Here is a 23566-nt window from a genome sequence, read left to right as displayed (position 1 = left end):
AAGTACTCCTGTTTTTTTTGCGGATACAGACTAACACGGCTGCTACTCTGAAACCTAAAAAATTAAAGTGAGACATATGATGCAGCTGTGTCATCTAAACTTGTGTGACAATGATAGTTTGCCAGAGCATCAGCTTGTATAAATCTCTGTAGTTCTTTTGAAGCCAATGGAACTATGCCAGTTTGCACCAGCTTAGGATCTGGCCTATAGTGTGCATCTCAAAGGACTTTTGTGTTACTGTGTGGCCTGTAGGACAGTCTAAAATGAGCAAACGATATGTGTTCTCTTCCAAAAGGCAAACAAACGGGGGAAAATTCTGGCATATACTGTAAATTAAACCATTTTTCTGCAGATTTAATTTATATGTGAAACATTTGTGAGTGTGGAATTCACCTGTAACTTTGGTCTCAAGATGGGTTTTCCCTCTGTTATAATGAGAATAACCTGTGGCAATGAGAAGCCAGCATGGACTCTTTCCAGTGCATTCCTTCTCATGGTAGCTAGATGTGCTCATTCCATTGGTGGGATCTGTGATATGGACATTTGGCCAGTTGGAACTAGGTTGAGGCTAACTCAGTTCATACACAATGTCAACCAGCTGCACTATTGTGATGACTTCTGCCTATTGCCTTCAATTTACATTCTAATCTCTAGTCGTATTCCTACAGTCATCGATGGACATGGACACAGTCTCACTTATGAGTTATTAATTTTACATAGAAACTGTTGTGCCAGAACAGACTTATAGTCTATCCACTCCCTGTCCTGCATGTGGCAGTGACCATAGTGAGAAGGGATATCTGTTCTTGACACTAGTTAGTGACTGGTCTATGATGTGAAGTATAAGGGACTTTTTTATTAGTTATTTTAACTGCAGATGTATTCTAAGAGGCAGATCCTGGTCCATTTAAGTAACTAGGAGTTTTGCCATTGATTTCAACAGGCCCAAGGTCTGGCCCTAAATGTTTAAGCCTTTTTAATAATCTGCTAAATCATTTGTTTCAATAATTTTATAGGCCCCGATTCTGCAGACTTAAACACATGCATTTTATGCACTGAGTAGTCTTACTGACTTCAGATATTACTTGCATTATGTAAATTTAAGTATGTGCATAAGCCAGATTGTGTAAAAGTTTTTTTAAATCAGTTCTAAATCTACTGCCTTTTAATTTCATTGTGTCCTTTTTTCCTCCTATCATGGGGCAAGATGTAGATAAATGAATGATATATATATATTACATATATCATAGCTCCACTTAAATCATTGTAGCCTCTTTAAGAGCTCCTCTCTTGAAAGGTCATAAGATCTTTCTCTTCTGTGGATCTTTATTTTTTTTATAATCTTGATGAAGTGACTAAATATGATCCACACATCTAATTGTTTTGCACTGAATGCACTCTAATTGTAATTAGAACTTTTATAGCACTTTTCATCTTCAAGGCACTTTACAATTATTTAAGTAATTAATTCTCACCCTCTGAGGTAGATCTTATCATCCCTGTTTATGAGATGAGGAAACAGAGAGGATACGTGACTTATCCAGGGTCACGGAGCAAGTTAGCACTAGAACTGGAATTCAGAATAAATTCCTGGCTCCTTGGTCTTGCACTATGATACCTTTATGCACAAATCAGGCAGGCAATTGCATTATATAATGCACAACTCTGCCCTTCCCTCCTGTTTTTTAAAAAAATCCATAGATCATTTTTACAGCTAAGGTTGCAAGCAAAGAGAGGCTCCATAGTGCTGTATTTATTAAGCGGAGATTTGGTGCAGTAATTAGAACAAAGTAAATTGGTTGGAGTTCACTTCATCATCCATATTAAGAAGGATGTTATGTTAAGAAATTAACTGTGAACTAACTGTATATGTACATACGCTTTAAACAGGAAAAGGACAGAATTCTGGTAAGCTAAAAATCTGTTACCATATAGGAGAGACAGACCACAAATCTGCACATGCAACTCAAATGACCTTCCTCTCTTCATTCAAATTCACTTTAAGAACACCACCCGACTTAGCTTTAGGAAAGCCTGTCAGAAGTAATCCACCAAAAATATTGGCACCATATCAAGATTGGTGCTATAAAAGGGTGTATATTATGTGTATGATCTAGATTGCAAACTGTTCAGGACAAGGACTTTGGCTTCCTTTACATTTGTACAACACCAGGTACGCTGGTGATGCTCACTAAATATAACGTTCAAAGCTCTTAAACACAACTTTGAAAAAAAGCACTTGAGTTGTAAATAACTTTTTGCTTCAGGGATGTACATGGCTTTTAACAAAAGAAAGGACATTTTTTCATAAGAGTACTGTGAAGATGTGTTTAGGCCCTTCATCTAGACCACACACAATTCTGATCTGGCTACTCTGCTCTCACAGGTTATATAATAGTTAATGCCAGAAACTATGTCGAGTGAAGCTGCCATGTCCAAGTTAATAACTCCTGGAAAATGTAGTGATTCAGAAAAGAGGATCAATATCTTAATTCATTTCCCATTCTTTATGGAGGTTCTGTCATTGTCCTTGGCACTCCCTGTCAGTAATCCGGAAAACCTAGTTGTGCAATGGGACATTCCATTGGTCCAAATGAGAATTTTCACACATGATCATATTACATGGGTGGGAGAATGGAACATTTTATGTCAGTCTTGCAGCACACAAAATGTATAAAACCATGTTTTGTGGACTAGTGTCTATATGGAGATGCAAAATGTTTCTGGTGAATATAGCACTTACACTGAAATAAACAGTAAATTATGCCAACATTTATGTAAAATCATTTCTCATATTTATTCAGTATATAGCATGAGACACAAGACAGGTTGAGGCCTCCAGGCACTCCTGTACTATACATTTATAATAAAACCTTAAATTTTGTAGCAATTGAGTGATTAGACAAATGAAATAGTTTTGTATAAATGCAAGCACCTTTTTGCTGTAAGTTAATAAAGCAGAGATCTGTCTAGTCTTCTAAACCTTTGGATCTTGTTTTTTTGACAGACAAGCATGCACAAAGCAATACAATTGCTGGAATAATATTTAGAAGCAGCTCAAGCCACCAACATATTTAATTTCTTTTGCAGCGAGTGATATAAAATAGTGTGTACTTGACACAAGTTAAATGACTGGAGATCACATATGCAAACACCCTTATCTAAGCAAAACAGCATTTTGGAATAACATTTTTACTGTCCATTTAAACTGTGAAAGGCTAGCCAATCTTAGAGGATACAGAACTAGTTTAGCTTGTCTGCCAGGCAGAAAGCTTACTCTAGCAAATGTGATTTGATTGTAAAATAAAATATAAAGAGGGAAGTAGTTGAACCAGCCACACATTCTAGCTCTTTAGCCCACAACACTGGTGTCAGTTTGGATGCTTCTCTCCTCCTAGCTTTTCACTTCTTTCTCTGGACTGTATTGAAAAATCAAATCCTGTCACCAGGGCCAAAACCTTTGTCCCTATCTGGTCGTCTTCCATATTAACCTCTTCCTCTGACCTCTCTTACCAATTTGACTCCCCCTCTACCCTGTCCAAAACACAGCTGCTAAAATTATGATGTTCCTCAGAGATAGATCAGACAATGCTGCTCCTCTCTTCAAAACCTTTCCCTGGTTCCCCCTTGCCCAAAGTCACAAGTTTACACTTCTTGTCCTTACCTTGAAGGCTATCCACCTCAACCTATACCTTGAATCTATTTGCTTAACCTGTGCCCTCCCTTTACCATTTCACTGCTTCCATACCACTGTCCTCACCCCTCCATGTATTTCCTTCTACTCCTCTCTCTATGCCAAGGCCTCACCATGAAATCTAGTTACTTAATAGCTGGGCCAGATATTTGCAGCAAATATCCTAATTATGGCTGCCCACAGTGAAGACCAGAAAACCACTCTAAAGAGCAAGAAAAAAAATGAACAGGCCTATTTTTGTTCACTCATTTGTCCAATTTAACCTCACTTAAGTGAAGATAATGTACATGCAAGGCCCTACATACTCTACAGCAAACTTGACGTAAATTTGCTTTTATAACAAGACTCCCTGACTTCTGCAGCTCTCCAGTGGAGCAGACTGGAAATTCCACAACCACCTTGGGTAATTTAGAAATTGGAGGGTTTTTTTCTTTTTACTAAGTTAAATATGAAAATAAATAATGCAGTCAGGAATGTATCCCTTCTGGAGTGTAACACGCTGCTTCCACATTCTTCAATTTGCTGCAAGATTTTGTATTAAAAATGCATAACTGCATTGTAGAACTGGCAGGAAGTGAAGCTGGTTGTTTTGGCCCACAGGAGTAGGGAACAGTTGGGACTTTTGGCACATAGACCGGCATAGGAGACACTTTGGGGTTGTGGAATTAACTTGTACCTGCACATTTCTGTGGAAGTATTCAGCAGTCCTAGAGTAGAGAACAAAGCTGACATTTAAATTCTCAACATTATGATTGAGTTAACATCCAAATCTGCTGAATGGATGCAGTTCCCATATCTCAGAATTACTATTTCAGGCCATTTAGACTTGGGGAGACTTCATTGCATTAAGCTTATTTTTGGAAGGTTTTCTTTGCACTCATTGGGTCTTGAAATGGATGATTTTTTTTTTTTTTTTAAGAAGAAAGTTCAGAAACTGGAGCATAATTCTTGCGATAGGACCCTGCTTCTAAAAGATGCTGGTTACATTCTCAAAATGTACATTACACACTTTTACCGTTGTATGGGAAGAGAATTAACAGGAGAACTGTCCTAAACTTCTTGCAAGGATTTAGAATACGTTATGCATACAAGCTATTCAAAGTTAATTATAACACAGCCTGTGTAATTTAAATTAAAAAACACCCTTTAAACTTACAGAAAACAGCTTTTATCTGGCTATTCATTTATAAAAGATGCATTTGTATAGCTTTTAATTTTAGAATCTCCCTTTGGTTATCCCCAGATGAGCTTGTTTACTTACAACCAAGTCAGTTCAGTTTTAATTTTATGTTCTGCCGTTATGTAAAATAAAAATTCATGTTCTTACTGTAACACTTCTGTGATGCAGTCTGTCAGATGTGCCTTTGTTTCATACAAACATTTTGAACTTTACATTTTTTCTCCACAGTGGTATTTTTCCCTTAAATGTTGCTAAGTGGTTATTTTAAGTGTCCTGTAGGCTGGAACATAGTCAGCCCAAAATAGGGCTACAGGAGCTCTAATTCCACAGAGCAATAGTGCCCAGTGAGGCTGTTGTGAAATCCAAAGGAGGGGTTCCCCCCTCAAAAGTAGCTACGTAAAGCCAAATTCAGCTCCCAACTCTTCCTAGGGAGAAGTGTCTAAGTCTATCCTAAGGGGCAACTGAGCTCCAGTGAATGAGCATCTCTGACATCTTAGCTGGGGCAGACAAACGTGTGTGGCAGGGTTCTTTTCTACCAGTGAGCTACTGAGGTTCCTTAAAGGGGCTGCAAGTGACGAGAGTAACATTGCTTGGGTTGGAGGTCAGGGACTTGAGTTATTAAATATATTTTGGAAACCAGAGCATTTATAGCAATTTTTTTTATTAGATGTTTAAAAGATTTCAAGAACAAAAGAGATTCAGTGGAAAATGCCTGTTTTATATTCAAAAAGTTCTTTTGCAAGAACATGCATTCCCTGCATTTACCTACAGTAATCAATTTTAAAATGCACATGCATTTTTGGACTTCTTGTAGAATATGTATAATATTTCAAAAACTAAGCGGCTATTGTCCTGAGCAATATATGAAGTCGTCTTCTTGTACAGTTTTAAAATACCCAGTTGTAGGACATTTATATTGACAGTAAGCAGAGAATAAATCATAATAGACTTTAAACATTTAATGTGCCTATTCATCAAGTAAGGCAAGAGCTCTCTTGTGGGTAAGTTAACAAAAACATTGTGTCAATGTAATATTAATATTGTACACTGAACCTGTAGTATAGTATAAAGACACATACAAGAAATGTTTTCATGAACAATAGTTTCGGACTACATTTGTGTTACAATAAACCAAGCTTGTATTCCACCATCACATGTGGTTCTCCCATAACTTCACTCTGCGATGGGTCTAGAAAATAGACGGTAAAATATTTACACAGTTAGTAACACTTTGAAACAGAAACAATCCTAAGACAAGATGACTATATTTCCTCTAGATGTATTAGTTTATAGCAGGGATTCTCAAACTGGGGGTTGGAATCCCTCAGGAGGTCACAAGGTGGATACATATTGGTCGCGAGGTGTCAGCTCTGTGGGGTTGACAGCTCTGAGCCCTCATTACATTAAATTACCCCCCTCCCCCATTTTTTAATTTATAAGGCGGGGGGTCATGCTCAGGCTTGCTGTGTGAAAGGAGTCACCAGTACAAAAAGTTTGAAAACGGCTGGTTTAGACAAATGTGCACATCTTGATTACTGAGAAAAGTTCTGCAGTTCTGTCGACCTTTAAATATCTGTTCTAAGCAACAGCCAGGGGGAAGGAAACCAGGCAAGGGTTTCCTTTCTAGGGAAAAGGAGGAGGGGCAGGGGGAAGCTATGCTATGTTCAAGCACCAGAGAGTTACACATCATACAAGACCTAGGACAATAAATTAAGTACAACAGACAGAAGAACAACAAGTTTTAAACTTTGTTTTAAGTTGAAATGGCATATCTGCAACATGTGTGACAAAAGAAGGCTTTGATCACTTTGTAAAACACAGTATTTAGTTTAAAAAAACCAACACTAAAAAGCAACAGTGAATATTAGTTTCAAGTGGGTTCATGTGTATAGAAAGAGACAGAGCCCAAGTCTAATAGGTAAGATAGTATTATCAAAAGAATGAGAACTTCAAATGGAATACCCCCAAAAAACCAGCAATCATACTGAAGTGCAACCCAAACACTACATGTGGTGCTTCATTTAAACAGGGCTTCAAGGAGCAAGATTATGCAAGGGGGCAGACTGACTCCCCCTTCATATCAACCATTGGAGTGGGGGCAATGCACATTAGGGAGCAATATACTTTGCCCTTATGTAGGGGTCAGCAACCTTTCAGAAGTGCTGTGCCGAGTCTTCATTTATTCACTCTAATTTAAGATTTCGCGGGCCAGTAACACATTTTAATGTTTTTTAGAAACACTCTCTGTAAGTCTATATAACTAAACTATTGTCGTATGTAAAGTAAACAAGGTTTTCAAAATGTTTAAGAAGCTTCATTTAAAAATTAAATTAAAATACTGATCTTACGCCACTAGCCCACTGCCGGCCTGGGGTTCCATTCACCTAGGCTGGCAGCGGGTTGAGCGGGGCCTGTGGCCGGGACCCCAGCTGGCAAGGGGCCGGAAGCCAGAACCCCAGACTGGCAGCAGGCTGAGTGGGACCGGCAGCGGGCTGAGCAGCTCAGCCCGCTGCCGGTCTGGGGTTCCGTCCACTGGCTCCTGTCAACCGGGGTCCTGGCTGCTGGCCTCGCTCAGCCTGCTGCTGGTCTGGGGTCCTGGCCCTGCCCACATAGAGTGAGTAAAACCTTCTCCCTGGTTTTAGCCCGTTCTCTTCCTCTCTCTCTGCACTGAGCTGAGGGTGGGAGTGCATTGAGCACAGGGCTGGGGGTGAAGGAGCAGGCTGGAGATTGGGGTGCAGGGTCTGACCAGGAGCTAGAATGAGGGAGGGGGCTCAGGGTTGGGGCAGGAGGTTTGGGTGTGGAGTGCTTACCTGGGCAGCTCCCATTTGGTGTGAGGGGTGCAGGTGGGAATGTGGGGGGGAGGGTGCAGGAGCTTCTGTTTGGTGCTCAGGGTGGGGGGTGCAAGAGTCAGGGCATGGAGTGTGGGAGGGCTGGGGATGTTTGGGTGGTGCAAGAGTCAGGGCAGGGGGATGGTGGTGTGTGAGGAGGGTGCAGGAGTCAGGGCAGAGGCCTGGGGGCGTGCCGTCTTTGGCACGTGTGCCATAGGTTGCCGACCCCTGCCCTAATGGATAGGGTAGACAGTGCTCCTTTTATGCACAGTACAAACTGGGCCGCTCTGAAGCACATTCCCTTCAGCACTCCTCCAGGAATACTGAGGCTCCATAATTTAGCCCCAGATGATAAAATCCACTTCTAAATTTTTATTGGCATTTATTCTCTTTCACTACTATTAAAACATGGGTTAGGAGATATGTTACACATCCAAATACAAGACACAATTTTGCTTCATATTTCAGGATAACCCCAGGAGAACAAGCAGCTTCACCACATTTATTTTTCTCCCGATATATCCCTTTACTAACCTCTAAATTTAAATTAATAAAAAACTTGACAGCTCCCAAATCTCACCTTTCTGATAGCCCTGAGAAAGTTTTAAGAGCTTACAAAATCTTTGAAAGAAAACATATTTACCATTAAGAATATCCTCAAAACCAATGCATTCATCATTTCCTCTCAGTGTATCCAGCGCTATATTTGAGCTATGCAGAAATGGAAGACGTTGGATCTGTGAAAACACAGCAAGAGTCAGAAAGAAACGCAGGTTTCTCCATATTCAGGCTTCCCAAGTCCAGACTGTAATTAAAAGTGACAGGCAAAGTAATTTGTTCTTTGGGAAATGACAGAATGATAACACGGACTCGAGTGTAGAGATATTCTAGACTCCATACATTTGTCTCAAGACCTGTCTGGCACCTCATCCTATAGTCAGGGCATGGGATCAAAACATCAGAATGCACTATCATGAAAAACAGTTTTCCGTAGAAAAATATGCCCCGTTTTCTGCCGAATATCTGTGAATGGTCACTACAAAGTATCTTTATCTTGAGTGACAGCTTGAGAGTTACAAGATTAGTAAACATAAATTAGCTAACCAAATTATTGAAATGTATTTTCAATTTTATTTTTTCAATCCATATATCAAAAGAGAGTAAAAAGCACATCAACAGGCTATACCATTATTTTAATGAACTTATATGGCCCTCCCTAAGAGTCATTTAGGTTAAATTTAGATTATGAACATAATTTCTCCAATCTCCTCTAGAAGCATCCTTAATGAGGTCTTGGTCCATGATTAGGGCTCCTAGGCACTACAATAATACAAATCAACAGCAACAAAACTTGAGATTGGCTCTTGCTCAAAAGGACAGGTTTATGTCATATGCACCATCAGACCACCATATGATTGTGGAGGAAGGAAGGCTCTGTGCATGTCACTGAGTATGTAGTAAGGCAACTGACTAAGATGACAAGTAAAAAGCTCAGATCACAAGATGCACATCAGACAGCAGCATATTTGTATTCACAACTGCCTTTGACATAGAAAAACTTTATGGTAAGTTATTCTGAGTACTTGGTTTTTACATGTAACAAAGTGTAGCTGTCCCTTGCTTGTAGATATACTGGATTTGTAATTATCCATAATATTTGCTAGTACAGCTGCACTTTAATCAGTTCCAATACTAATGCTGTAAAAAGGTAAAGCTAAGGTACATATCACATACACACAGGCACATATCAGTGGTGAGAGTTCATATTATCTTCTAAGAACATTAAAGACAACAAGCAAAGGCCAACAAGTATCCTAAGGTCACAAGAATTTCTTCTCTCCTGCATAACTAAGGCAATCCACATGTAGGGAGGAAAATGTCTCTTTGCTCTCACCACTCTCTCCTCCTGCCAGATATGCAAGAAGCTGTGGGAGAAAGGCTCTCCTCCAACAGATCTCAGATCTGCAGGGAGGAGTGACTGGGTGAGATCAGGAAAAATTCCAGCATTTCTTGTAGGTCTTCTGGTGTTTGCAGGGCAGGAAACCCACAGCAAATCTTGTGAGGCTTGTTGTGGGCCAACACCTAACCCTTAGGATGGGGTAGTTCCCTATTACCTCAACACACATCTGTAGTAGGTGCCTTAGCTGCAAACAAGCCCAAACAGGCTTGTCAGTCTTTAATTACCTCAAATACATTCACTGGCCCCCAATGAACTTCTCACAGCTTACAAAGAAGGGCTGATGGGGGTGGGTGGGGGGCACATAGGGTTTTACTGCCCTGATCTCTCCCCCATCTCCTTGTACGCACCAGCCCTCTAAACTCCTTTAGTCTGCAGGAGCAGAGTTCCCTTCCTGTGAACCCTCAGGAGGTTTGCCAGAAACAACATTGGTCTTGGAGAAGGAAATCAGGGATATAACTTCCATTCCTGTAGTCCTCCTCCCAAGGCCTGCAGGATGGGAGAATCTCATGCAAGACTTAAGAAGTTCAGCTTCACTTCACCTGGAATTTGCTGTGATAACAGAACTCTGAATGTTTCAAATAAGCAGCGTTAGTTTTATCATAAGCAATAAAGCCAGTTCTGCTTGGAGTTTGCTTGAAAAATGTATAAAAGATGAACAGCTGTTATCTAATGTATTTGAAAGAAACAAATGCTTTTTAAAAAGCATGTTTGCAGATATGTCTATAACTTAACTGAGGCAATTCATATTACTAGAATAGTTAAAAATGCCTACCTGCTTTGCTGCTTTGAATTCCATTTGCAGCTTTAGCGGTGCATGGAGTCCTTGAATATTTCTCAGAGTCGATAAGTTCATTTTATCTTGGTTTAGCTGAAACTATCAAAAGATTTTTTTTTAAAAGCTGCATTTAATTATAGCCATAGAAAATATATTTGTAAAATTATACTTCAATGAACATGCATATGGAAGTCATCGTCAGCAAAAAAATAAAATAAAAAAAAATAAAAAAAGGCAGTAAATAGGTTGCTAGATTTATAAACCTCAATATGTAAGAAAACTGCCAACATATTAACTCATTTGTTTTAAGCAACTGAGAAAGAAAATCTAATTTTAAAATAATGCATTACATGCTGCTAGCTACTGGCTAAAGCTGTATTTTATTTTTGGCAAGCAGAATACATTGGACTCCACCAAGTGGAGTAGTTGTGCATTACTCTGAAGTATCACTAAGCAATTTCAAGAAATTAAAATATTAGTAGCCCAGAAAGGGGAAAGCAAAGCTTCTTGGCCTAAAAGAATCCATGGCAGGCCTTATAAACTGACAAGAAGAGTAACTTTTTTTTTCTATCATTAAAAAAATAAGAAGCCTATATTTGGCAAACTTTTCCTATTTCCAGTATAATGAAATTACTTTATATAAGATCTCAGCAGATATTTATTTTTGTTAAATATCTTGTACATGAGTCCCAGTGTTTTAAATCATTTAGGAAAGCAAGTGTTCAGTCTTGACTCCTTACTGAGTCCTTTGGCACTAATCAATAACAAGAAATATAGTGTATGGATACCTACTTAATAGGTACTGTTTTCTGATAACAAAAGATGTTTTGACTGGCCAAATAAACTTTTGAAGTATAAACTAAAAATCATTCTGCATGTATTTGCAGTATTTAGTGGGGGGTTTGGCTCCAGGTTTTGCATTGATGCTACTGATAGCAGCAGCATATTCAGTGACAGAAGATTGTGATTTTTCCTGATTTTATTTTCTTAATATGCAGAAGTTATACTTGTAATGTTTATGATAACAATATATTTGTGCAAGAGCTACTAATGTTCCTAAAGAAGATATTTAGCACAAACAAGCAGAAGTATAAGTTACAGGACAGAATACCATCTCTAGGCAAAACATCAAAGGTCTAGTTGGTTTCTGTAATTTTCATCAGAAGTCCAGAAGAAAAATATTAACTATACCTCCCCCGGCTTTACTTCTTTAGCTTACTACATTAGCCTTGCCAGTGTCTTTTACTATTTAAAAGTGGGGCTTATGACATACCAAGCAAAGATTTTAGTTTCTTTGCTATTAATGCTATTTGTAGCGTTTATAAACTTCTACAGCAATAAGAACAACCATATCCATTTCAGCATAATACAGGAGTAATATTTTGGTATATTACTAAAATGAACCCAAAAGTACATCTCCTGAAATGTTTAGTTCTACTGCATCAAATCTCCTGTGCTGATAAACCCTAGCAGTTCTTTCAGCTATTACCCCCACCTGCCAAAATTCATAATGAAATGTCATGTTAATCACATAAATTATATTAAAGCAATACTGCTGTTAGGCCACTTTATTCCTGACTGAGATGCACTGAAATTACACTTGTCAAGAAGTTAACAGTAACAATGGCCCTTAAACTTTGTAACTAGCTGATCATAGGAAAGCATTAAAAGGTTATTAAATTCAGCATTGCACTTACATTTTTTTCTGACAGTTCCAAAGGATGGCTGGGCAAAAGTTCATTTTTTACACTTGTAAAGCTAGAAATGTAAACAAAAAAGTTTATTTTTTTTTTTTAAAGTCACACAAGAATCAAAAGTCTTTTTCGGCTTCATCTTCAAGCTTAACATAAAAGCAGTCATGTTTTTTCTTCCCCCAGCTCCAGCTAACAGAAGACAAATTTAACTTGAATACCTGAATACACCCTGCTATTATTGGTTAACTTATGGATAATCTACGTGTGACCCTAAGAGCATCCTTGTGCCAAAAGACAAGGGTCTGCCTGCTACCCAGCAATGAATTTCATCTTCCCTGATCAATTCAGTGTACCCCAACTCACTAATATTACAATCTGTAGCTAAAAGCTGTAATGTAATATGTCACTGGAAAACTACTAACTCACTGATCATTAATATTCTTGTGTGATGTATGTACGGTCAACCCTTGAAGAACTTTACAGATAGGCTGGAAATATATGACTAAAAGGTGTGTGTCAAACCCCCTGACGTGCCTGGTTTAAACAGGTTTTCCCCAAACCAGAGCTTTGGAGCTTTCTGTCTCTGCTCCAGCTCCAGGCAAAAACCTGCAGCTCCACTGCTCCATGCTCTGCTCCAAAGCCCTGCCCCAAACAAAGGAAAAAGGCCCGGTGTGGCCAAATTCAATGGCCTATTCATTTGTATGAGAAGCTGCAAGCAGACATCATTTACACTGTAAAAGTCACCAGTGGAGGAGAAGACAGCATACAGTCTGCAGGAGGCACCATGGCATTCACACACAGCAGGGAAAAGGAAATGTATCTAGGAATACATTTCAGAAGAATACATTTCAAAAGTTTACCAGACTATAGAGGGGGAGTGAACCCCTAAATTACCCTTCACCTGAGGCAGCAAAGGAACCAAGCACTTTAAGCTCTGTGAAGAGTCCTCACCAGAAAGTCTGGTTAGCCATACTGGAAAACAGACTTCAAGTATGTCTATACTACAACGTAAGCCCGGAATTAGAAGAACTCAAGTTAGCAGACCCTGGGTTTGTTAACCTAAGGCTTGAGCATCTACACTCATTTGTAATCACAGGTTAGGAATTGGTGAACCCTGGGTCTTAACCTGGGGTTCCAGTGTTTACACTGCATTATGCAGGCCCGAGTTTAACCACTTATATCCAAGTCTTCCAAGCACCCTCCCAAAATGTGGCCACTTTAGTCCTTTGTTCATAGTGCAGCATGGCAAAACTTGACTGTCCACCCAACTGGTTCAGAGTATAAAAAAAAGTCAGCCTGTGGGATACTTTTGGCAGACTCCCAGAGCACAAGTCTACTGGGGCTATGTCTACGCTACAAAGCAATAGGGCTTGAACATGGGGTCATGATTCGACTAAGGCTTGGACCCGCCACCCCGTGGGGTCTTGGGACCCAGGGTCCGAGCCCTGGGTTCGAGCCCTGGGTTAGCACAATTTGTGTGGATACAGGTGGGATTAGGTTTGAGCCTGATCTTGAACCCTGATCTTACACTGAAGTGTAAACATCCCCTTGGTGAGAAACACTTCTTTGAACAAGAGACTTAAACCAGGTTTTAGTCTTAGAAGCGTGTTTTCACTTTTATTTCCTTGTAATCCTTTCCATCTTTATTCCTTATACTTGGTATTACTTAAATCAATGACTTTGTTTAATGACCTTGTTTTACTTTTACCATAAATCAATTCAGTGCTGTGATTGAAATAAGAGCATTTGTAACCCGCCTCCCCACCATGAAGTAATGAGTTGCAGTGAATTGTCTTTTTAAAGGAGCAACAAACGACTACTCTGTGAATGTTCAGGAGGGCTGGACACAGCACAGCGATGGCTCTGGGAAGCTTGGGAGTTCACCGATTGTTTCCTGCAAAGCAAGGTTTGGATAAAAGTCCTAAAGAGTCTGATGGCAAGGCGGACAAGCTGGTGTGTCAGGGAGTTGTCACACAGCTTAGCAGTAGCAACACACTGTCCTGCTGAGGCTGAAAGGGGTAACTAGCAATTCTGGGAACCTCAGCAGATTGTGGTAATGGTAGATGGTTCTGTGGAAATTCAGGATTAGGAAGGCACTGGGGTCACTCTGCAAAAAAGTAACTGGATGGTGGAAGCCAGGGTGTGACCTGCATGCTTGCAAGGCTGGCTGTAGATATCAGGGCAGTGGGCCATAGCAACATAGCATTTAAGGCACTCTCAGTTGTAGAGCAGTTGGTGACACAACCCTTACCAGTCTAAGTTGAACGTCACAACATGGTACTTAATTCCCTGACTATACTGTACATGCAAGCCTTGGATTTTCTTTCTGAATCAGTTTGATAAGCATTTTAAATTTCAACAGAAGTATTTATACTTCTATTCTAGATGTATATTTTATATACATCTGTGTATACAGATATGGTTCTGACCACCGACCATCTGAAACGTTACCATGTAGTGTAAAAATATTAGGCCATTTTCCACATTGTTAATTCTATTTCATGTGTCCTTAGTAGCTAAAGTCAATCATTTTGGCCAACATTAAAAGAGCACGTTCAACTACTTTCTTCAAGAACAGTTCATATATGAGCAGGGATGGAAATTAAGCTTTTTCTATCAGTTGTTTAAAGGTGCATCCTTATACAGATCACTAATTACACAGCTGTTTGTATTTATTATTTGCTTCTAAGAGCAAGGTTTCATAGGAAACAAGCTCGACACATAATGCTCCTACTATAATTATACGTAAAGTGACTACACCAGTGGTTCTTAACCAGCAACGCAATCAGCACACAGCTGCAGCCCATGTAGATATACATATAGTATATATATTGTGTGGATGTGGCCCACATAACACCGAGAGCTGCATATGCAGCCCACAATGGTAAATAGATTGAGGACCACTGGACTAGACATATCTTTTGATATAAAGTATATGGCCAAGAAGCGTATGTTCTAAAACAGGTGCATAATACATATAAACTTTCTTCCTACATACTTAGAATTTCAATTTGGTTATGGTACAGTATATTTTCAGGCAGACAAGGCATACCCTCTGCGTAGAATATCATGACCTCCAAATGCTCCACTAGCTGAAAATTCGGCAATTGGGATGCTATCCTTAAGCTGAGATCCAACTCCTCTGGAATTCTGAAACAAAAAGCAAGGATTACTTTTACAGAATTAGGCCCCATTCAGCGCTTCTGTTAACTCTGGCAAATGAACATTTAGATTTTACTCTTTTTTAGTCCTTATACCAAAAAAGAGTTATCCATTGAGCTGTTTGATGTCTCTTTAAAACTACATATGCCCAAGCCTTAGTCTTCAGGTTGACGGATTTTTAACTGAGACTATAAATGCCATTTAATTAGGACACCTTGAAGTGATTCAGCAGTGCTTAGATCTCTTGGAATAGTGTAATATCATGCTGTTTGCCCCTCAAAACTTGCTAAGGCAGAACAAAAAGAACTTAACGCTCTTTTACTATGTGTATGACAGCACCTACCTAAACTGGGTCCCAATCCCAGGCTTCTGGGCACTACTATAACACAAATATGAAAGTAACTGTGCCATCAACTAGGGTTTAGGAAGAAACTTCTATGAGATTACTCCATAATTGTCCACTACAATTGCACTCTTCTCTGAAGCATCTGTTTCTAGCCTCTGTCCGGTGGAAAATACTGAACCAATGATCAGACATGGCAATTGCTATTTTTCTTTATGCAAAGGGTAATAAAGAAGGTAGATGATAGTTTGACTTTATAGGGCTTGACTGGTGTAGCTGTCTGGGGAATTTTGTATTCAATTCAGTTTAAACATCCTGTTACCTCAGAGACATAGTAACAAATTAGAGGGAACTCAGGGAAGATCAATAAAATGTATGTATGTATTTACTGGGGGGAGGGATTGAAGGCATTGACTTTCAGGGAGACATAAAACAGTTAAATAAATGCAGTGTCATCTAGCAATTAGAAAACTGGACTGGTACTCAGGAGATCTGGGCTCTATTCCCACCTCTGCCATTCAGCTACTGAGACCTTGGACAAGCCACCTCACCTATCTGTGCCTCAGTTTCCCCTCTCACACTGCCTGACTTGTCTATTTAAACAGTAAGCTCTTTGGACAGGGACTGTTTCCTACTATGTGAACGTACAATGTTTAGCCCAATGGCGCCTACTTGCACTACCACCACACATTTGGAATATGAATATACAGGAGGAATTATTATTGTATTAAGAGGGAATGACTAGAAAACAATAGGATGAAATAAAGTAAATAAAGGCCCAAGAGCCAGAAATATTCCCAAGAGTGAAACATATCAAGTACTACTATTGCTTCATAGCCTTCCACTTTAAGGCCAGGAGGGATCATCCTGACCATCTAGTCCAGTGTTTTTCAACCTGGGGGTCGCAACTCACAAGAGGGTCCTGGGACAGGTTTAGGGGGATAGCAAGCAGGGCAACTGCAGGGGCCCTGCGAAATTACATGCTTCAGCCTCAGGGGGTGGGGCTCAGGCTTTGGGTTCACACATGCTGCCCTGGGCCGAAGCACGAGCTTAATGTAGGAAGTCACAATTTTTTCAAGTGTGGGTGTGGGGGGGAGGGGGCATGCTTTTTTTAAAAAACATACAAAGGTGGTCACCAGCACAAAAATATTGAGAAACACTGAGCTAGTCTGACCTCCTACATACTGCAGGCCACAGAACCTCATCCACTCACTTCTATAGTAGGCCCATAACCTCTGGCTGAGTTACTGATGTCTTCAAATCTTGATTTAAAGAATTCAAGTTACATAGAATCCAGCAGAAACCTGGGAAAGAATCCTCTGTAGTAACTCAGAGCCCTCCCATTTTAGTGCCCCACCTCGGGTCATTGGAGATATTTGGTAACAGCCAACGCGTGGAGAGGCCATTATGTCATTGTAGGCAATCTCATCATACCATCCCCTCTGTGAACAGTCTTAAATCAAGTAAAAGCAACAAAGAGTCCTGTGGCACCTTATAGACTAACAGATGTATTGGAGCATGAGATTTCGTGGGTGAATACCCACTTCGTCAGATGCACGTAGTGGAAACTTCCAGAGGCAGATATAAATATGCAATAATAAATAAATAAATACCTGCCTCTGGAAATTACCACTACATGCATCCAACGAAGTGGGTATTCACCCACGAAAGCTCATGCTCCAATACGTCTGTTAGTCTATAAGGTGCCACAGGACTCTTTGCTGCTTTTACAAATCCAGACTAACCTGGCTACCCCTCTGAGTCTTAAATCAAGTTAGGTTATTTGCCCACACTACTTCCCTTGGAAAACCATTCCAGAACTTCACTCCTCAGATAGTTGGAAACCTTTATCTAATTTCAAGCCTAAATGTATTGATAACCAGTCTACATCCATTTGTTCTTTGCCAGCATTGGCCCTTAACTTAAATAACTTCTCTCCCCACTTCCCTGGTATTTATCCCTCCAATGTATTTATAGAGAGCAATCATGTCTCCCCTCATCCTTCATTATGTTAGGCTAAACAAGCCAAGATCCTTAAGTCTTTTCTTGTAAGGCAGGGTCTCCATTCCTCTGATCATCCTAGTAGCCATTCGCTGCACCAGTTCCAGTTTGAATTCCTCCTTCTTAAACATGGGAGACCAGAATTACGCACACTATTCCAGATGAGGACTCAGCAGTGCTTTCTACACTGGTAATAACACTCCCCTATCTCTACTGGAAATATCTTGCCTGATGCATCCTAGAATTGCATGAGCCTTTTTCACAGCCACATCATGTTTGCAGCTCAAAGTCACCTTGTGATTAATCAATATAACCATCCTTCTTTTCTGTCACCTCTAACTGATATGATCCCAATTTATAGCAAAAATTCTTCTCGTTAGTCCCTAAGTGCATGGCCTTGTACCAAAAGCAGGGGTGGATATCTAAACATTAATCATTGCAAACTCATGGGAAAGGAATAGCAGAAGGCATTGGCAACTCTTGCCACTCTATCACAAGTCTTGCAATATTTGGTGTTCTTCTTAAAGCCCCAACTCCTAGAGTCAAATAATTCTGTAAAAAACTCAGCTTTCATTGCTTGGAAGTAATCATCTAGCCCTCATGGCTGCCGAGCCAAGCTTTAACACGCCTTCAAATGCACCCTAAAAGCTCAGAAACCAGAAGGCAAATAAAAAACCTTAACTCCGCCTCACCCGCCTAGTGACATTAAATCAAACTCTCATATTCTGGAGCCGGGGTTAGCGATGCGGAGCAGGAAACCATCCCAGTGGGGGAAGAGGGATAATCTCTCAGGGTACGTCTACACTACGGGACTATTCCGAATTTGCATAAACCGGTTTTGTAAAACAGATTTTATAAAAAAATCGTGCGCGCGCACACTAAACACACATTAAATCGTGTGTGCGTCCATGGTCCGAGCTAAGATCGATTTTCTTTCTGTTGCACTGTGGGTAGCTAGCTATATCCTATATAGTTCCCCCCCCCCCGCCCCTCCCCCCCTTGGAACTTGAGTGAGAGATCCCTGTGCCTGAAAAAAAAAAATCATTGTCGGGGGTGGTTCTGGGTAAATGTCTCAGTCACTCCTTCTCTGGGGGAAACACAAGCAGACAAGCATTTTTCGCTTTTTTTTTTGGATTGCCCTGGCAGATAGCATATCATGGCAATCATGGAGCTTTTTTTGACGTTTGTGACTTCACCGCTGTGTACTAGAGATGCCGCGCCACACAGAGCGCTAGCAGCAGCACATGACAGATGACTTTGCTTTTTTTGCTTGGAGACACAGCAGACCATTACTTGCACCAACCAAACCCATAAACTCCTACCATAAGGATGATGATTTCATATGTGTCCTACTGCTCTGTTGCCAGCCAGCTGCCCCAATCAGCCAGCCAGCCAGAAAGCCAAAAGGTTACAACTTACCATTATTGTACTTCCATTTGTGCTGCTGTTGGCTGCTGTGGCGCTGAAAGCCCTGGGCCATGACTCCTGCAAAAAGCAAAAATTGGGAATGACTAAAATAGAATCTCTCTCCTTCTAAATATATATCTGTGCTGCCTAATATAGGCAAGGCTGCTAATAGACCACCTGCTCTGTGCTCTGAGCCTGTAGAGTATGTGTATTATATGTGTATGCTCCTGCCTGTCCTTCCCACCTGTTGATTCCACCTCTTGATTCCGTTTTCTTGGCCCCCTTCTTGGTGCATTGTCCCCCACTGTGATGAATTAAGAATGAATGAGTGATAAGCAGGACAAATGCACACTAGTGAGAAAGTGAGAGAATGAGGGAAGTGGGCAGCAGAAGCAGCCAGTGGTCCAGACAGGAGATTAGCAGAGAGTCCAGAGAACTGTGCCCAGCTGCTACTGCAGGGCCAGGGAATCTTTTGTTTTTCTGATGGGGATGAGGGGTGGATGGATGATGAGTTGCTATGATGATGATGAGCATGTATACCACATCCATCCATCCACATCCACCAGAAAAATAAATAGGCTGCAGGCGTGTGACGACGATGACGGTTACCAGTCCTTTTTGTCCCATCAGCTGAAGATCATCATTCATCAGATTTCCATCATTTTTGTGAATGATGCTGATGAGGATGATTTTTGATTTTTTTGTTTGTACCACCATGATGGGGGGTGGGAGGTCAGATGTTGATGTTGGTGTTGAGTGTCTATCGTGCATCTTCAGCAGTGCATAGTTGATTTGGTCTTAAAGAAAGGGAAAAGAGTAATTGTGGGGTTTTCTGGGGGTGGGGGGGGGGGGGTGGGTGGGTTGGCTAGTTTGGCAAGCTGTGCCTTTGAATGCAGACATGACCCTTGACCAAAGAAGCAAATAATTTTAGGGAGCTCAGCTTTTTGGCTTTAGGACTGATCCCTTTGTCCCATTAGCAGTTTGTTTGTCCATGCGCTTTCATCTGTCTTGTTCTTTTAGTTTCAGCTGTTTTCTGCGCTGCGCGCTGCTGATTTCCCTGCTTGGTGATTGCCTGCGAGATTTTAAAGGATGGATAGATAGGATTTGCCTGAGCGAGCGGCGATTCCCATTTGGATGGATGCCCGCATTCATCCTTATTTTTTTTGATTTTGCATTTTTTTGCACTGCGGAGCACGCGGAGCTTTCACACGCTTGCACTGCTCGGGCATCAAGGAAAGCGGTTCAAGCCTGCAAGTTGCTCAGAGTGTTTCCCATCCGGTTTTCTGGTGTCGGTGTATTCACACTGGAGCTAATCCGGTATATCAGCTGGATAGCTACTCACCAGCGCCTAATCTAATATGTATCGATATACACAACCTGCCGATATCCTAATAATTCTACTTTAGGGAGTACGGTTTAAAGAGCCATTAAAATCGATAAAAAAGCCCCAAAGGTGCCTATAAAAGCAGTTTGCTTGTGTAATTAGTGTTAAACGCCTAGTGTCGCCTAGGCCACAGATATTCCCATCCCTGAGATGCTGATCGCACAGGGTGTGTGTGTGTGTGGGGGGGGGGGGGGGTCTGGTGCCATGGCGGCCGTGACACTGCAGCGGGGGTCTGCTGGGGGCGGGAGCGGGGAGGCTGCCGGGCGGGAACGAGCTGCTGCTGGCGGGGGCGATTCGCGCTTCCGATTCACCCCCACTCGCCGCTGCTCCCAGGCACAGAGCCGCAGCGCACGAGCCGCCTCCCCGCCACTGTAAACGCGGGGCCCGGCCGCCCCTATGACTCAGCACAGCCCCGCCGCCCCTCGCGGCCAGCCCCGCACTGGGGCGACTGGGCCGCGGCGGTGCGCAGGGCCCACACGCCACCTTCCCCGTCCCCGGCAGCAGCCGAAGCGCCCCCGGGGCCCTGCAGCCTGACCCCGCACTCACCATCTCGTCCCCCTCACACCCGAACCGTCACTGCTTCCGCCTGCGCTGATGACCTCACTTCCGCTCCCAGCGCAGCGTACTACGTCACACGCAAGAAACGCGGTGAGACAGCGCAGGGCGGGCCTGCGGCAGGGGGCGGGGCTAGGCCGTGAGCGCGCGCGCAGGTTGCGGCGCTGCTGCAGGTGTTGGGCTCGGGGAGGTTGCGCGGGGCCGGGGCGGAGCCTGCGGGGTTTCCGAGCGCGGGGAAGAGCCGCGCCAGGGGCTGCACGCGGGGTTGGGGCCCAGGGCCACGCCGCTGACTCCTGCGCAGCCGCAGCTTTGCGTGGGGAGGCTGCTGGGAAGAGTTGGCCCCGGCCCCTGTTTCCACGCGTAGGCCAGAGGGGCTCTCGGGGGGGGGGCTGAGTCAGCGGCGGCGCCGCGAGGCGGGTTGCAGAAAAGGCCGATGTGTGTGTGTCGTTACACCGGCCTGGGGCCGGGTGTGTTAGCGGGGCTGGGCGCTGTAGGACGTCACGCGGCAGGTAACTGGTCTTCATGCCGCTGAGCCCGGAGCTGCAGCCCCGCGCGCAGTGCTGAGACCCAGGCCTGACAGGAAAGATGTGGCCAAATTGGGGAGTCCTGAGGCAGTGGCGGGGGAACGGGCCCTGGACCTCCCTTGTTTTACCCGCTGTACGGCGAGCGACAGGGGGCAGGGCCTCGGGAACAAAGGGCGAGGCGTGGGGCGGGACCTTGGGGACAAGGGAGAGCAGGGCCACTGTTTGGGTACTGGTGCCCCCTCCCGCCCCCACACACTTTTAGGGACCTTCTGCCACTCCCGTCGAGAGGAGAGTAACAAAAATGATAAAAGGGTTAGAAAACCTGACCTATGTGACCATGTTAAAAAAAAACCTCGGCATGTTTAGTCTTGAGAAAAGAAGAGGGGAGAGGGTGGAACCTGGTAACAGTCTTATAATATGTTAAGGGCTGTTGTGAAGAGTTTAAGGCTCAATTGTTGTCTATGTCGGCTGAATGTAGGACAAGCAGTAATGAGATCAGTCTGCAGCAAGGGAGGTTTATGTTGCATATTAGGAAAAGCTTTCTAACTATAAGGGTAGTTAAGCTCTGGAATAGGCTTCCAAGGGAGGTTGTAAAATCCCTGTCATTAGAGGGTTTTGAGAATAGGTTGGAGAAATCTAGACCATCCCAACCAGATGTGTTAGTGGTCTCATATTAGTGCTTGGGGCTGGATTTGATGACTTCTCAAGGTCCCTTTCAGCTCCATATTTCTATTATTCTATCCTTGAGTGGAGGAGGGAACTTGTGAGAAATGCTAGCCAGGCAAGAGGCTCTCAGCAGAAGTGTCCTTGGTATTTATAATCAATTTATAATTTATGGTGCTCTATAGAGACCGCTGTCAAATGTTTGATTTTTACCTGCTTTAGAAGACATAAATAACTTATGAAGACTTTCTGAAATCCATCAGCTCTTTGGAAGGTTAATGAAGTGTGCATTCATTTGTTCCTCCACAACTCCAGACATAATCATTAATATTGGTGGATATTTTTTTTTAAGAACTGAAGTTTAGACATTTGTCCACTTCACCTCACATTTTGCCAAAATTTTCTCTTTTACTAGAGACTTCATATGTGAAATTTGATGTGCATGGAGTGTAGCTTGAAAGAGGTCAGGTGTATGTGCAAAATCAATTTTATGCTGAGAACATTATTTTTATATTTTGTTGTTGTACAGTACTCAAAAATAAAGACTTTGCTACAGCCTTAATTACTGAGAAACTCATGCCAGTCAGTGTCTATTGGCATAGGCGCTGATTCCATGGGTGCTCTGGGGCTGGAGCACCCCTGGGAAAAAATGGTGGGTGCTGAGCACCCACTATCAGCTTCCCCAAGGAAGTACTGCGCAGATCAGCACTTCCCCATGCCTCCTGCCCACTGCAATCAGCTGTTTTGTGGCGTTCTGGGGAGAGAAGTGAGGATGCAGTGTGCTGGGGGGGAGGCGGGATGCGGAACTGGGCAGGGAGGGGCCTTGGGGGAAGACAGGACCTGGGAGTTGAGCACCCCCCTGTCACTTTGGAAAGTCGGCGCCTGTGTTTCTCGGTTTTCCTCTAGCAGTAGAAGATCACCACTCAAAGTTCTACCAAATCAAAGTTTTGGCCTTTTCTACACTTGTATCAATAAGACTTGCACTTAAATCACAGACTTCAAAAGAATGAGAGTGGAAGACAGTATCTTTTATTTTCTTTTATGGAAAGCAAGTTCTGCCTTGTAAGTTTAAGTGGTGCTCAAATGCCCTGGTGTTGGGGCATTATCGTAGACTAGATGTGAATACATACAAAACCAAGTCACGTTCCTGTTTAACTGTAGCTTACAGAGAGACCATTTTTTTTCACTGGATGTATTTATTTATTGACTCTTTGAGTTTGTTGATCAGGATATGACTGTCAAGATGAAACATCTAACTTTCAAAGTCATCCTTGCAGGACACAGACAGGATACAATCACTCCATGTACATTATTGACATCATTGCAATGCATAGTTTAGGCTGCACAACAAAAGAATGTACATTGCAAGAAAGATCTGGTTTTCCTTTAAAGACAG

At 42.3% G+C, this 23566-nt stretch overlaps 1 protein-coding gene across 1 annotated transcript; it reads right to left on the bottom strand.

The window, feature by feature from the left end:
* Window positions 1-4613: 4613 nt before the first annotated feature.
* On the bottom strand, window positions 4614-21129 carry LOC120383691 (proteasome maturation protein). Its single transcript, XM_039501905.1, has 6 exons — window positions 20975-21129; window positions 15184-15281; window positions 12135-12195; window positions 10435-10536; window positions 8346-8439; window positions 4614-6063 (listed from the first exon to the last, which is right to left on the bottom strand). The coding sequence occupies exons 1-6, from the start codon at window positions 20975-20977 to the stop codon at window positions 5996-5998; spliced, it is 426 nt and encodes a 141-aa protein (XP_039357839.1). The 5' UTR covers window positions 20978-21129; the 3' UTR covers window positions 4614-5995.
* Window positions 21130-23566: the final 2437 nt, after the last annotated feature.

This window comes from Mauremys reevesii, linkage group 1, assembly GCF_016161935.1.
Source record: "Mauremys reevesii isolate NIE-2019 linkage group 1, ASM1616193v1, whole genome shotgun sequence".
NCBI lineage: Eukaryota > Metazoa > Chordata > Testudines > Geoemydidae > Mauremys > Mauremys reevesii.
The sequence above is the reverse complement of the archived record's forward strand: the minus strand, read 5'-3'. Positions and strand labels throughout refer to the sequence as shown.

Excerpts from the sequence above, each read along its gene's own strand:
- LOC120383691 (XM_039501905.1), bottom strand. Across the intron at positions 8,440-10,434 it reads AATTCAAAGCAGCAAAGCAG|ATCCAACGTCTTCCATTTCT; the intron begins GTAGGCATTTTT and ends GTGTTTTCACAG. Across the intron at positions 6,064-8,345 it reads TTTTGAGGATATTCTTAATG|ACCCATCGCAGAGTGAAGTT; the intron begins GTAAATATGTTT and ends TCTATTTTCTAG.